This window comes from Gymnoscopelus braueri (assembly GCF_963280865.1).
Source record: "Gymnoscopelus braueri genome assembly, chromosome: 2".
Classification (NCBI taxonomy): Eukaryota; Metazoa; Chordata; class Actinopteri; order Myctophiformes; family Myctophidae; genus Gymnoscopelus; species Gymnoscopelus braueri.
Genome location: NC_137604.1, coordinates 22177013 through 22193791, shown reverse-complemented (window position 1 = coordinate 22193791; position 16779 = coordinate 22177013). Strand labels below are relative to the sequence as shown.

General features: G+C 42.1%; 1 protein-coding gene across 3 annotated transcripts in view; it reads left to right on the top strand.

The window, feature by feature from the left end:
• The window catches only part of sh3pxd2aa (SH3 and PX domains 2Aa), a 201753-nt gene that overhangs the window by 160468 nt on the left and 24506 nt on the right, over window positions 1-16779 (top strand). For all 3 annotated transcript variants that reach the window (XM_080419673.1, XM_080419672.1, XM_080419674.1), the window contains one exon: window positions 5455-5538. In XM_080419673.1, coding sequence (XP_080275799.1) covers window positions 5455-5538 — 84 coding nt within the window. The remainder of the gene's footprint in view (window positions 1-5454; window positions 5539-16779) is intronic.

The following is a 16779-nucleotide window of genomic DNA, read 5'->3' as shown; positions in this document are numbered from 1 at the left end:
CAAAATGTGACTCCGCCCGTCACATTTCCCAAACCGGAAGAAGGGGTGATTTAGGAGTATTCGCTGGGTCAATGCAAGTGGATGGGCGGGGATTTCCGGTGCCCTCTCTATTATTTTTTAACTCTATGGTATACATACAGTAACATATCGTCGGGTAGAAACCTCATTATGTCCAAAACTGTTACTTTTCAGGATTCAAATTCAAAAACAGCAAAAGTAGCAGATCCCCACAAGCTCAAAACACGCACGCACACACACGCACACATGGTTACGGTTGTGTTATATAGACAGGTATGTCATTGAAAGCGGTACTAGCCTTCGCTTCAAGGACGAGAACATTCAGTTCTCTACCACAGCTCCATTCATACATTTTGTATTATCAAACATTTTCATTACATCAGTGGTTGGAAGAAGTACTCAGGTTTTTGCACTTACAGTAAGTAAAAAGTAGAAATACCACAGTGTAAAAGTCCTGCCTTCAAAAATCGTACTTATATTAAAGTACAGAAGCATTGGCATCAAAATATACCTAAAGTAGCGAAAGTAAAATAACTCATTATGCAGAATGGTCATTTCAGAATCATATAGTATGTCGTCTCTCTAGGGTGGAAAACTCATTATGTCCAAAACTGTTACTTATCAGGATTCAAATTCAAAAACAGCAAAGGTAGCCGATCTACAAGCTCAGAACGCGGCCCGAATGGGCTTGTAGATCTGCTACTTTGTGTGAAGCTGTAGTATGATCAAGTACGGCGTTAATTCACCAAAGAAAACACAAAAAGGTTGAGGCTTCTGCCCAGCAACAACGATATTTAGGAAAGTCAAGAAATGGGAGCTCTTTTTGACGAGCTTCCTGCTCAAAATGAATTGAATGAACACGCGCGCGCGCACACACACACACACACACACGTCACACACACACACACACACTAAAAAACAACTGGATGGTTGTAGTCATCCCCCGTGCAATAGATAAAACAGCAGGCTCTGTGGAAGTGTCATGCCGTATAGCCAAACATCCTGACATAATGCTCTCATTAAGATGAGCTGGCTCTCTCGCTGTTATTGTTTCTCTGATCGCAGACTTGTGTGTGTGTGTGAGGACGTTCTGGAGGTGTGAGAACACAACACACACATTCTCCCTCGCTATACGTTTTCACACTACGGCCACCGGGTTACCCAAGGGGTCCGACTGGGCCACCCCTCGGGGGGTCGCCATAGAGAGACACAGGCCAAAGTGTCATCCACTTTCACGTTTCAACCTGGCATTCCTGTTTATTTTGGCCATGTCATTATATTGCAGTGTTGATTTTGCCACACATTTTTATTTAGTTTTAGTTATTAGTCTTTTGAATAAAATTCCATTTAGTTTTAGTCATATTTTAGTCATCTGAAAGGTTTTAGTGTTTGTCTAGTTTTAGTCGACAAAATATCACAAAATTATAGTCGACTAAATCTACAGTTGATTTAGTCCACTAAAATGTATTTTGGTGGTGCCTTGATGGCGTCGTAGTAGCTTATTTTACACTTGGTTGCATTCTGAAGATAGCCGATCTACAAGCTCACAACGCGTCGCAGTGCAACGCGTTGTGAGCTTGTAGATCTGCTATTTTCAGAGCGCAACACCCGAGCTCAACCAAACATAAAAATGACTTGTCTTTTAGTTCTACTGGATCTCTTCTCCACTAGTCCCTCCATAACATTTTAGTCTAGTTTTTATTTGTTGACGAAATTGTCACTATATTTAGTCTTAGCTTTAGTCATCGCTGCTTAGTTTTTATTTTGTTTTCGTCTGTGAAAAAAGGTCGTCATAGTTTTAATCGACTAAATCAACACTGTTATATTGTCAAAAATAGTTTTTAAAAAATGATTAAAAATAAATAAATAGTGAAGCTCACAACACGTCCATTTCACTATTCCTTGTACGAGAAGTGTATAGTGTGTGTATGCATGTACAGTATGCGTGCACACACAGCTCTTGTCAGATGTAAGAAGGAGGGCTCCGGGGGGGGGGGGGGGGGGACGCTGGAAACCACTGCACTATGCCATCCCGTCCCCTCTCAAACGCCTGGCGTTCGTTCTCCCACCAGACCTGATGTCTTCATGTTTGCACACCTCGCTGCACCCAGGGCTTTGATGCCTACCCACCACCCAGTCTCTCCCATGCTGTCTGCTATACCTCTCATTATCCCCCAGCAGACTGCTGGAAGCTAAGCCCAAGTGACAGCCACGTTCGCTGGGGAGGAACTGACAGATGTGGCGGTAGCCCCGCGCCGAAAAATTACCCTGCCGAATAACATTTCCCCTTTTTGTGCCTTTTTTCTCCTCTCCCCCTTCGACTGATATTTCAATTAGGAGCTCAATGGATCGAGGGCGGTGCATAGGTGGGTCGGAGGAGGGAGTCAGGGAGAGAGATTGAGAGAGAGAGACACACAGAGAGAGGCAAAGAGAGAGAGAGAGAGAGAGAGAGAGAGAGAGAGAGAGAGTGATAAAGAGACAGAGAGCTCAAGGACAAGGAGCGAGGGAGGGCGGGAGACGGCAACGTTACACACATTAAATCCTCACTTCATTCGACTCCGAAGAGTTTTACAAATAGCCTGGGTTCCATTTGCACACCGTTCTGTTCGGCGTTGTATTAACAAAGGAGTTTACTGTGTTCAAGGAGAGGGAGAGGGAGAGATGGAACATATCAGTGGAAGGAGAGGAGAGGGACAGGAAAGGGACACGCACACAAGGACAGGAAACAGATGAAGGGAGCGACGGGAGAAGGAACTAGATTAACAGAAAGGACATGGATAGCTGATGGGAGTGGAGTGTGGCATCCATCTACACACACGCACGCACGCACGTACACGCACACAAAAACACGTTTGTAATACACGTGCAAAACAAGTTTGTAATACTACACTAGTGAGGACATTGTTATTTTAGGACGCGGATGTTATTGTTTTTGTCATTTTTTACTGTAACCCTAAAGCCAAAAATAGTCACAATGTCTATATTTCTCAAGTTCTACTATTATTTGTAGGGACATTTGGCCCTCACAAGTATAGTAATTACCAATACACACACAGAAACAAACACACACACACACACACACACACGCACACGCGCACACACGCAAGGTTTCTCTGCTTCATGCAGCCTCAGAGAACGCATTAACCCATTAAGACCTGAAGCCGATTCTACAAATGTCTTCTAAATCCCAACAGTATTCTGAAAAACCTAGGTTTCTATATCAGTGGTGCTCAAACTTTTTCATGTCAAGGACCCCCAAAATGATATGCATTTGGCCGCCGACCCCCATCTCAAAAATATTGTATTCCAGGGACCCCCAGAAGCAAAGATTTTAGTTTAAAATGTTGGCTTTAAAACAATACACATTCCAAGATTTGCACACATTTTCACGATTTTTCAAAAATAGCAGATCTACAAGCTCGTAGCGCGGCACTCGGTGCCGCGCTACGAGCTTGTAGATCTGCTATTTTTGAATAGCCAAAGTGTAAAATAATGCATTTTTTTTAGCTCAAAACAAAAAATGACACAGAGATGCGTTCCCGGTGTAAATGGGTTAAGAGAGGCAAATGACTGTTGATGGCGGGGAAAGGAAACCTCATTACATATGACTGCAGATTCATCATACGGCCCACTAGTTATCAAGTTATCAGCCTGGCACCAGAACACACTGCACACACACAGACAGAGAGAGGTGCTCGGCAGAGGAAGTGCAGTCGACATGGTAGTGAATTGAATTGCTAACAAGCTTTGCAGCCGGTTCTACTGTTCCCATAAATAGCCATGAGATCTTTTACCTCGTGCAATACAGTGGTGTAAAGGAGTACTTTAACAACTTCGAGATACTTTTACCAATACTTTTGCACTTTAATATAAGTAAGACTTTTTGAAGGTAGGACTTTTACACTGTGGTATTTCTACTTTTACTTAAGTGCAAAAACCTGAGTACTTCTTCCAACCACTGCTGTAATGAAAAGTTTGATAATGCAACATGTATGAATGGAGCTGTGGTAGAGAACTGAATGTTCTCGTCCTTGATGCGAAGGCTAGTGCCGCTTTGAATGGCGTGGAAGGACATACCTGTCTATATCGTTGCTGTCGGCCAGGAACCTCTTATCTCCATATTTTAACTTCATAAATTATCGCCCTACTTGATCATACTACAGCGGCACACAAAGGCATCAAAAGTAGCAGATCTACAAGCTTGAAACGCGTCTCAAAGCGCCGCGTTTTGAGCTTGTAGATCTGGATATATGAGGTTTCCACCCGACGGAGACAATTTAACACAACTGTAATTGTGTGTGTGTGTGTGTGTGTGTGTGTGTGTGTGTGTGTGTGTGTGTGTGTGTGTGTGTGTGTGTGTGTGTGTGTGTGTGTGTGTGTGTGTCTGCCTGCAGTGGTGGAAGAAGTACTCAGATTACAAGATGTTTTATATGTTGTTAAGTAAAAAGCCTGTATTCAAATTTTGACCTGAGCTTTGGCATCAGAATTATACTTAAAGTACCAAAAGTAAAAATACTCATCATCATCAATGGCCCATTGGACAAAATGTTTTGGAAAAATAGCTGATCTACAAGCTTGTACATTACCAAATGTATTTTATAAAAAGATGTTGGGGAAGATATTGTCTCTGTCGGGTGGAAACCGACAATCCTGTCCAAAACTAAATTCAAAAGTAGCAGATCTACAAGCTTGAAACGCCGCGTGGAGCTACTTTTGATACTTTTTTGTGACGCTGTAGTATGATCAAGTATAGCGTTAATCTACGAAAAAACACAAAAAGTTAAAATGTGAGATATTAGAGGTTTGTGCCCGACAGCAACGATATGCATAAAATAAGTGAAATTGAGGTTAAATGTGAACACTAGGGGGCGACGCCCCTGCTGGTCAATGTTAGTCAGAAAACTGTGCTACGATACTTTGATAGTAGTTACTTTTCTTAATGTAACTTCTAAAGCCGAGCGTAGGGTGGTCATGGCTTTGCCTTTCACTAAAAAACATTTTAATATTCATATATTTTATGTTTTAATTTCAAACAAAGGAGCTGCTGTTTCATTTGTCCTGAGATCATGGATGCTAAATCTATATTGCTTCTGTTTTTGTGTAAATCTCATAATTGGTATTAAGAGGGTATTCATGGGATAAAGGCAATGAAGCTAATGACCAAATTAGCCTGCTGGCGAAATTCTACCTTGTATTAAAAAACATTGTTATTTCTTTTTTTTCCAGCTGAGGTATAACTTATATTGGCTTCACCATTTATTGTGACTGTTATTTATTTGCTTGGCTAACCCATGGACAAGTTTCTCCCATGCAACTAACAACAACATAAAAAAAAAAAAGCCTTTATTAAAGTTTGTTAATCCGTGCTTCTAACAAGTACACCTCCATGTTTGTTTTTGTTTTTCTCTCTTTTTGGTTGCTGCTTATACTCATCAGTTACTAAGAGACGCAAGGCTCACTTGAAGAGGCTGGACCGTCGCTGGACCCTGGGGGGGATAGTCAACCGCCAACAGAGCCGAGGTGATCACTTGTACTTGTACTTGCGTGTGGGGATGTTGCGTGGCAAAAATAGCCGACCTACAAGCTCACAACGTGTCGCATCCGCGACACGTCGTGAGCTTGTAGAACGGCTATTTTTGGGGCGCGACACAATCGCACGACAAAGTATAAATCATGGTTTGCACTACATACAGTACAGACAGGATGTATTTTGTACAGTACATCTCCTGAGTGACATGTGGATGAGTGGATGCACATGCAAATATGCATAATTAATGTATATGGACATGCATATGCATATGCACTTGTACATATACACGCACAGCAGGCAAGACACACACACACACACACACACACACACACACACACACACACACACACACACACACACACACACACACACACACACACACACACACACACACACACACACACACACACACACACACACACACACTTCCTCACTGACGTACTCCACCCTATTAACAGTACATCCAACAGTACGTGCACGCAGTCCCTCCAGCTCCTCTCTCTCTCCTGTACTTTCACACAGAAGTCCTCATGGTAAACAATCCTTTGCATCCCTGACAGCTCCGACTAGCCTCCAAGCATCATCATCAGCAGCAGCAGCGTATTGGGTGGCCCCTGTAGAGGCTTTCAGCTCCCATAGTAAAACTTTAGAATCTTCCAGCCCGTCACTCTTGGACTTTTTCTTCGTCTCACGCTGTGCAACAAAATAATTGGATCATATTAAAGTAGATTTATATCATTAGGGCTATACCCTGGCCCACAGCGCACACACACAGCAAGCTTTAAGTCCTCTCTGTCGGTCCTCTCAACGTTAATAGTAGGACATCGCCGCTTAATTAAAGCAAGCTAGCTCCCTTAGGTTTTGCGGGCTGTTTTAATGACTCTGGCAGTTTTTTTTTTTTTGTTTTGCTTGTTTGTTTGTTCAGTTCTTTGAAATGATAAAAGAAACGGTCTAGTTTGCTTTTTTTTGGCGAGGCTTCTTGGATGATTTGTTTTCTCTTTAGTCGTTATTGCAGAGAGAGAGAGAGAGAGAGAGGGAGAGGGAAAGAAAGAGAGACATGAGTCTATGTCTGAAACTACACTGGCTCGTCTTTTGTTGTGAAGTTAAGTACTGTGAGCTGCGGTCTTTTCTGGGTCTGGTGGGCCCACTTGAAAAGCTTGAAAGCTTTTCAAGTGGGCCCACCCAGCTGACCACTTAACGCGGGTCTGCCGTGTTAAGTGGTCAGATGGGTGTCGTTCTCAGAACATGTTTGTTTTAATGATCAATCAGTCGCTTGTGTCCCGGCTTGGATCAATGGAACCAACATAGTGTGCTATGTAGAACGAGCACACCATGCAATGTGATAGGGCGACAGAATAGAACGTGGCGGCCGCGTTCCATTGAGTTCAATGGAGAAGAGGCGCCAATGTTCTATTAGGTTCGGCAAGCCATATAAGTTCTCAGTTGTCGAGGCTTTTTTTGGGGGGGAAATTGGAAGAGAGATGGGGAGTGACACGCAGCAAAGGCCGTCGGGACTCGAACCCGCAGGGCGCTGTCAGACTGACTTGCAGCCTAGGTGCCTGGACCGCTACGCCAGCGGTCCAGGCCAACTTAACACCTTTTGCATAATATCATTTTTTCTAATTATTTTCCAGGTAGAAAATTCAACGAACAAAGAAACAAATATGAGAACGACACATACACAGAGAAATAAAATGAAATGAAAATAAATAAATGAAGTAAAGACAAACAAAGTTGTCAAGGCTTTAAAGAAATAAATGACATGATTTTATTTTATTTCATTCATGTTATATTATCAATACAATATTAGTGTTTTTACCAATGGGGCCGGCCCACTTGCAATATTCTTGCGGCTCGCCAGAGGGCCCCGGCCCACAGGTTGTGAATCGTTGCAGTACAGTACAGCATGGGTTCCCAAACCTTTCAGCCCGCGACCCCAAAATAAGGCGGCCATTGACTCGCGACCCCACCTAAACCTGGAGGTAATTTATGCACATAAACTTGCACGTTCGGTGCGCATTTGAAATGTATTAAAATGGTCAAATGTACTATTTGTAATCATTTTAGGTTGTATTTCATCCATTCTGTTGAATTTAAAAAAAAATAAAAAATCCTATGACCCAAAATAATTTCGCGACCCCACGACCGCAACTTTTGGAACCCCTGCAGTACAGTACAGTACAGTACAGTACAGTACAGTACAGTAGGCGTTGAGTCGTGAGTTTCTCATCCAGACAGTTTTCTCAGACGTTCTGTAACGCTGCATGCTGTCTGGTTCTTGGATTAGAAAGAGCGTCATAACGAATGCCGAGGTTGTTTCCTTTTTATTTATGGAGTCCAGTCCTTGGACCTGTTTAACCTCTTTAAATTGTCTGTTGGCCTCCATGAGTCAGCCTATATCATAATATGTGTGTGGGGCTGTCAGGTAGAAACCTCGTATCTCCATAATTCAATTTTGTATGCTTTTTTCCCTGTAAATTAATGCTCTACTTCATCACAGAGTCGCACAAAAGTAGTGAAAATAGCTGATCTACAAGCTCACAACGCGTCGCGATGCGACGCGTTGTGAGCTTGTAGATCGGCTATTTTCGCTATTTAAAAATGTTTTTATAATAATAATACTAAAGGAACGGTTTTGGACATACAAGGTTTCCACCCGACAGCGATGATAATGTGGGCTGATTCACCCCGTGCCACAGACCCCGGACCAGCAAAGAACACGGGGGGAAGGATGGCCGATAAGTCATTAATCAGAGTTCTCCCTACGGAGAGAAACACAGATCCTGCATGAGGTATACGTTATGCTTCTTGCTGGGGAGTGAGTCACATTGTATAGAGCAGAACTGGGCAAGAAACTAACTATGGACGTGATTCATACTTTGTCGTTGTCGGGCAGAAACCTCTTATCTCCATATTTAATGTTTTTTTTTGTCACTTAATGCTGTACAGTCGAAAATAGACGATCTACAAGAGCTTGCAGATCGGCTATTTTCACTATTTCGCACAATTTCCCATTCCGTTTCCTGAAAAGTAAACACTTTGGACGTACGAGGTTTCCACAAGACAGTGACGACTTAACAGCAACACCTTGGGGACTAGTTATAGGGAGAAAGAGGGGTATACATACATACAAACATTTTCACCGAATAATACCATCGCTGTAGATGCACAACAACACCACAGTGCTGAGCAGATCCACCTAGTCAGTATACTGAGGTGAAGTTCATTTAACTCAGAGAGCGTTATAAATGGAACCAAAAGGACTGGTGAATTAACAAAGAATAAGGGTAGGTTAACATGAGTAGACCGCCACCTGGGAAACAGAAAGTCCCCAGACTCCCTTGGGTTCGATTCCCACTCCCGAGGGTCCACGAGCAAGAAACTTAAACTCTAACTGCCCCCCCCCTGAGCGCTCATGAGAACCATCTGAGCCAGTTGAATTCCCGCCCATGGGATAAACCAGATTCCTCCACACAGGGGAAAGTATTTACATTTTTTATTGCCCCATTCAATTGGTTCTGGGATTAAATATGGTTACCTTCTGATTTGCGCTGCGTGGCGTTTCGAGCTTTAACTTACTAAAAAACACAAAAACGTTTCTGCCCGACAGCAACAATGTAACATCACCATACACTGAAACTCTTGCACACAGACCACGTAGCCTGCCAGCAGCATGATCAAATGGACTATTATGGACTTACCGGGCCTACCTCGCCATGGGCTTGCTCTTAGCCAGGTCTGCTGCAGCAGCAGCAGCCAGTGTTGCCATGTTCCGCTTATTATAAGCGACTTGGGGCGTTTGGTTTTTGTCTTTTGTCTGGCTCGTCTCTAAAGTGTAGTTGCATATTTGGGCATGTTTCCAATTTTTTAAAATTATTATTTAAACCAGTCTCAAATATTTTCATGTCATGGACCTTTCAAATGAATACGTATTTGTCCCTAACTCCCCCTCTGAAAATTGTTTGTGCCAGGAAGCCCAGTACCAGATTTGTGTTGTTGTAAGAATGTTTCGAAAATATTCCAAATATTCCACATATATTTTTATTCCACGAATATTTTTTTTTGCAGATTTTCAAATCCGATGTATACAGTACATAGGTTTAAAGGTGGCCTAGTTGATTATTTTGGGCTTGTTTTCCGAGTGCTTATTTCTCTCGCAAAATCTGGCAACGCTGGCAGCAGCAGCGGGGCTATAGCTATCTACCTCTCCCAGGATAATGTGAAGACTTGGCTAAGACGGGGCTGATGGAAAAGTGTGAAAGTGGGGCTGAATCCCAACATAGTGGAGCTGGTTTTAATCACAGACCTCGCAGCCCATCATCCACTCTCTGTAGAACACGCATGACTCACCAGGCTCGCTGTCGCCACTGTAGCAGAATGAGGGCACCGAAATGTGTTCATGTTCTGAATTGGCTTTTTTTTATAAGGTACTTTGTTTCCTTATGAACGTGGCACTTTTGCAGACTCAGGTCGGCAGCTGTTTCCTTGTACTGTAACATGTACTTTTTTAAACATCCTTTTATCTGAATGTAGCAGCGTCTCTGTTCGTGTTTAATATATGATTGCTTTTGCATCGTATTCCCAAATTCCTGTATTCCCCCCAAAGTATTGACACTTGCCTACTTATCTTGACACATGCACTTGACTTGTAAAATGTAACTTGAAGTAAATATAGCATAGCGCTTTCCAACACGATATCCCTTTCTTCATTACCTCAAAACCTTGCTCATTCAGTGTACTGTATGTTTACAGCCCGTGTCACTGACTTTATGCGTTCCAGCCTGGAGACTGGGTTGCTTTATGCTAGCACCGTGAGTGACAACAAATCCCCTTGTCATACTGTTGGTATATTTAGATATCCTTTACTTTACTTTATAATTTTTTAATTTGCCTGGGACAGCTTATTAATGAACAATACATGATGTCACGTAAATACACCGGATTTAGCAAGAATGCTAATTTCCAACCGTACATAAAAAACAAGCAACATTACAAGCCACACAGTAGAGTACAAAAGGGAGGAAAACAAATAACAGTCAAATTCGCCTAATTCTTTTAATCCAAATGTTATTATCCAAAGGCATAAATGATGCTTATATTTGCTACTGCGTGCATACACATTGGGCATACATCTAGTTATCTTCTGGTCTCATGTCAAGCATGTTCACCACTTTCCAAAAATAGCAGAGCTTATAGACCGGCTATGTTTGCTATTTTTTTAAAGTATAAAATAGGGCTTAAGTGGTTAAGCAAGTACGAGAGAACTGTTTGATTGAAAGGCAACCTAATATGCTGCTTGGAGCATTTTAATGATTAAGGACTAAGTGGGTACTGTGCCCTGCTTGCCCAGTGGGTTATTAGTGTGTTTTAGGACTCCCCTGCGCCTCCTGTGCGTGTTTTTACCATTCCCCTGCCGAGCCTATCCACAGCATTGTGACTTGACTTCTGCAGAGAGAACGCACATGCAGTTGTGTGTGACTGGCATGATTCATTTGGTGGATACAGCGTGGTGCCATATCTTTATAGCCATACTTTTAGGGTCACCGAGAGAGTCAAGGAGACTGACTGAGAGGAGAGTGGAGTTTCAACTGGCAGGGGAAGATAACTGGCAACGCTGCATGCGACCTAACTGCTCCTGGACCAGTAGCACTGTTTCCATCATACAAAATAAACCCACCGTGAAAGCCACTGACTGCTGACTGAAGTCACGTTTTTTCTCTTTTTTTTTGCTTTTTCGGACTCTTTCATGCTCTCCCCAAATCGTATTTTCTCTCACTCTCTGGAACACTTAAGTTTCCTACACTTAGGCCTCTCTCTCTCTCAGTCTTTCCTTCTATGTTTGATCACGTACCGTCGTACCCCGTCCTGTCTACTGTCTACTGTATATTATGATCCCGATGAAGGTCCTCAGGTGATTGAAAGGATCTTGCAGAGTGGGAACAAGACTATTAACCCATTAATACCTGGAACGCATCTGTGTCACTTTGGATGTCTTTGGCTATTCAAAAATAGCAGATATACAAGCTCATAGCGCGGCACCGAGTGCCGCGCTATGAACTTGTAGATCTGCTATTTTTTTTTTCCAAAAACTGTTAGGATTTAGATTTTTTTTAAAGAATCGCCTCAGGTCTTAAAGGGTTAATATATATCATAAACGACGCTGTCACACACCTGAACATCGACAGGACAGTGTTAAGTGGGAGTGACGTCAGGACTTGGGTGCTGATCTTGTTTGTGCTGCTTTCCAGTTAGGAGATATTTGTGTAGTAGGACATTCTAGTAGACCTATAGTATAGAGCCCGGGGGGGGGGGGGACCCCCGGCCAGCTAAAGTATATGGAGTTGAAGTGGTTTTGGCGTTTGAATGTGAGGCAGCTAATGCATTACTGAGGCCGAGATAAGAATGGACTGAGTGAAGATTGAACAGCTCTCTGTGCGCTGTTGAGATGCGTTGTGATTTAGCTGTGGTGGCAAAAGGACAAGAGCGATGAAGAGATCATCCAGAATTTATGACTCCGGAGATGATAATTGGCTAATGGTAGGGGAAAAAAGCACTTGTTTGATCTGCTGCCCATTTGCTGACACACATTTCATTGGGCGTTAACGCAGCACTCCGTGAAGAAAATGGAGGTGTGACGCAAGGTTTTGTCAATAAACAGCAGCTCGCGTATACTGTAGCACTCAAGTTACATTACGGAGCGCATTATTATTGTTATGTGAGGTTGCATTTAGTTGACTCCTCGTTTTCTGATGGCAGTAATTGACCGCTGACAGTAAAAGGCTGTCGACGGTGTCGACTGCGACAAAACCAACAGATTCTCTTGTCAACACTTGTGTGCGCCCATGGCACCTATGGGCCGATTCGTCTAGAGGAGTGGTTCTCAAACTTTTTTCTTGTCAAGGACCCCCAAATTGATATATGTGTTCCAGGGACCCCCAGAAGAGAAGATTTGTGTTAAAATGTTTAAAGGTATCATGACATTCATTTTCACTTTTTTTATTTTCAATGTTTTATTTGGGGTTTTATGACCTCAATTACACCCAAAAAACCTGAACTTAGAACATTCAGTGGATTTTCTGTGGTCTGGGGTTTTCTGAATAATTAGGCTGAAAAGTAATCTGAGCTTGGCCCTTCGACAATGAGGTCACAGTCGATTAATCCCGCCCACTCTCCTCCTCGCCCCTCCCCTCCCCTATCCTTTCCTTTGGGGGGGGCGGAGCAGAGGCGATGATTGACAGGCAAAATCCCTCACCAGCGACACCCGCAGGCAAAGATTTATTTTTTCATTGCAGTTGAAAAGGCTTTAGAAATGTGAGAGAAAAACACCTGCCATGGATCACTGGAATGGAATTTTCACTTAAAACTTTTTGTACACTTTTGAAGGACCAGGACAAAGACTTTGAATGTGGTGTAAAAGTGAATGTCATTAAACCTTTAATGTTTCCAACCATTTTTGATATTTTTCAAAACATTTCAAAAATAGCAGACGTATAAGCTCGCAGCGTGGCACAAAGTGACATGCTGTGAACTTGTATATCTGCTATTTTTGAATAGCCAAAGTATAAAATATGGATAAAGTGGTTAAAATGATTGTGACGCTGTATTGACAACAAATTTAGCTGAGGACCCCCTGGAAGTAGGGCATTATTTTTCGAAAAAAAAAACACAAACAGCAACGATATGTTATTGCCAGTGGTGGAAATAGTACTCACAATTTCCACTGAAGTAAAAGTATCAATACTGCAATGTAGAAATACTCACTTACAAGTAAAAGTGTTCAAAATGTTACTTGAGTAAAAGTACTGAATTATTAGTATGTTATTATCAAAATATACTTAAAGTACCAAAAGTAAAAGTACTAAAATGTTTGAAAATAGCCTATATATAAAACAGGGCTAAAGTGGTTAATGTATGTTTTATAATATAATAATTTATATCTGCAAAGTAACTAGTAACTAAAGTTTTCAAATACTCCAGTAAAGTAAAAGTTGTACTCAAAATTGTACTTAAGTACAGTACTTGAGTAAATGTACTTAGTTTCTTTACACCACTGGTTATTGCTAGCCATATGAACCCTAGCATCCCTAATTCTGGGCATGTCATAACAGCCCAAAATCGTAAGTAAGCGGTGCCTTTGATGAGTTCTTTGACCTATGTATGAACCAGAGGAACAATGTTGAATCCCTTGTTCATTATTTAATTCAATAGGCTGGTGAACCGCGTCACTTTGATGAGCAAAGCACACACACTGGTGTTGAAGTAAGCAAATACTGCTAAATAAAGACCAAAGCGACAGGCTGCTGCTATAGTGTGCGTCGTGCGTCCGTGCTTTGCCTTCCCGCTCACGTGTGTTCATTTATAGCTCACAACGCGCGGCACCGTGGTCGTGTTGTGAGCTTGTCCATTATTTTATACTGTACTTCGGCTATTCAAAAATAGCAGATATACAAGCTCATAGCGCGGCACCGAGTGCCGCGCTATGAGCTTGTATATCTGCTATTTTTGAAAAAATCATGAAAATGTGTGCAAATCTTTGAATATATATATTTTTAAAACGAACATTTGTAACTCAAATCTGTGCTTCTTCTGGGGGGTCCCTGGAACTAAATATTTTGAGATTATTGAGGTCCGCGGCCAAACACGTATCATTTTGGGTGGTCCTTGACACGAAAAAGGTTTGAGAACCACTGATTTTATAGCAACAGAAGTGTTTCAGAAAACTGTTAGGATTTAGAAGGCATTTGCCTCAGGTCTAAATGGGTTAAAGCAGAATAAAACTGCCTGTTGTGTTCAATAGGAGCTGTTTCCCCCTTTGTGTAGACCAGAGAGCATCCTTCCTCACTGTTCCCATCACTTCCACAACATTCCCTAATCTGATGTGTGTGTGTGTGTGTGTGTGTGTGTGTGTGTGTGTGCTGCTGACCGCCCACTCAACTCACTGCTCCGTGTCTGCTGTGTGACAGCTGGGCCAATCACACAGACATGCTGGAACGCGTACAATACGCTTCCGCTAGCCAAAGACAAATGTATGTGTACAGCACAAGCCCACATGTACACAAACCAAACACACACACGCAAACACACACACACACACACACACACACACACACACACACACACACACACACACACACACACACACACACACACACAAAACAAACCTCTTTCTCTCTCTGACAGATATGTGAACGCGCTGACACATATAGCACTTCCGTGCGTACACATATACACAAAAGATTCCCGCCGTTCCGTCGACACCTAGATCGTAAAGAATGTTTAGAGTAATTGCTCGTGCGCACGTGTCCGTCCGTGCGCCGTTTCAAAGCGGCGTTATATAAACACTCTCCGTTGAAGTGCATCTGCCAAACGCTCACTCTCTCACATGTCGGATGTGGTTGCATTATCGCTAACACTTGATTGTATCCTGCTCGTGAGGGACATCAACATTTTAACATCGCAATTTTATGAATGCTATTTAAAAAAAAATGTGGGGTCATTTTTAACTCCTTTTTAACCTAATTCCAAGAATAGCAGATCTGCTATTTTTGGTGCATGACAATGACTGAGTATAAATCAGGCATAACTCTGTCCCTGACCCCTAAACCTAACCTCTAAATGCCTAATCCTAATCCTAACCCCATCCTAACCTGCATTTTTTCCTTTTTGGAAATCCAACTCCCCAAAATCTAGATTCACTTCCCGAACCCACCCAGGGTTACGTTATGTAACTGTCCCGCTCAACTTTACCTCACCTCTCATCTACTCTCATCACCTCTACAAAACAATCCCTTTTTTTCCACCGATCCCTTTCACATAATCCACTGTTATGTCTTGGGAATTAAAGAGGAGGTTGCATGCTTTTGAGCAGTGGTGGAAAAAGTACCCACATTTCTTACTTATTTTTTAAGTAAAAGTATCAATACTGCAATGTAGAAACACTCTGTTACAAGTAAAAGTCCGGAATTCAAAATATACTTGAGTAAAAGTACAAAAGTATGGCATCAAAATGTACTTAAAGTACCACAAGTCGAAAGTACTCATTATGCAGAATTAACGTTTGAAAATAGCCGATCTACAAGCTCACAATGCGTCGCATCGCGATGCATTGTGAGCTTGTAGATCGGCTATTTTCAAATGTAGGGCTGAAGCGGTTACTGTATGTTTTCTAATAATAATCAAAATCTACGAAGTAACTAGTAAGTTTTCAAATAATTGTCGTGGAGTAAAAGTACAATATTTGCCTTTGAGTAGTGGAGTAGAAGTAAAAGTACAGAAAATTGGAAATGCTCCAGTAAGTACAGTACTTGCACGTGTAAATGTACTTAGTTACTTTACACCACTGCTTTTGAGTGTCACCTTGCTATAAACTAGTCATTACAGAGTGAGATCAGATGCCAAAAAATAGGTCATCAATCTGTCAGCTAGCCTTTTATTTTGCACTTTCATGCTACAAGCTACAAGCGCCGTTTCCCCCCCACAGCTGATTTCCCATCACACACACACACCCTGCTTTGACAGCCTGGAATGAGCTATCTGACAGGCCTTTGTTTGGTCCTCTTGTCCGCTCTCCTATCAAATCAGCCATCACTTCATTCCACCCTATAGGGAAGCACTGTGAATGCTCTCCTTATCACGGCTAAAGAAAATGCATATGAGCCGCATTAACCCACTAAGACCTGGGAAAGGCTCTGTCATTTTAGAATTTAACCACTTCGCGGCACAGAGTGCCGCGCTATGAGCTTGTACTGTATATCTGCTATTTATTTTTTGAAAAATCATGAAATGTTTTGCAAATCTTTGAATATATATATTCTAAAAGCAAACATTTGTAACTCAAATCTTTGCTTCTGGGGGATTCTACAAATTAAAACATAATGTACAAAATGATTTGTATTTTGCTGCGGACCCCCATCTCAAAATATGTTGTTCCAGGGACCCCCACCAGAAGCAAAGATTTGTGTTAAAAATGCACACATTTTAACGAATTAAAAAGTGAAATAGCAGATCTACGAGCTCATAGCGCGGCACTCGGTGCCGTGCTATGAGCTTGTAGATCTGCTATTTTTGAATAGCCCAAAGTCTAAAATAATGGTTAAAGTGGTTACACAGATGCGTTCCCGGTCTTCGTGGGTTACTGTATGACAGTTAGTAGAGGGCATGTTAGGTATCGGTGAAGAAATATCTCCCTGAAGGTATCTTATCTCCTTTAGCTCCCTGCTAAGACTCCACAC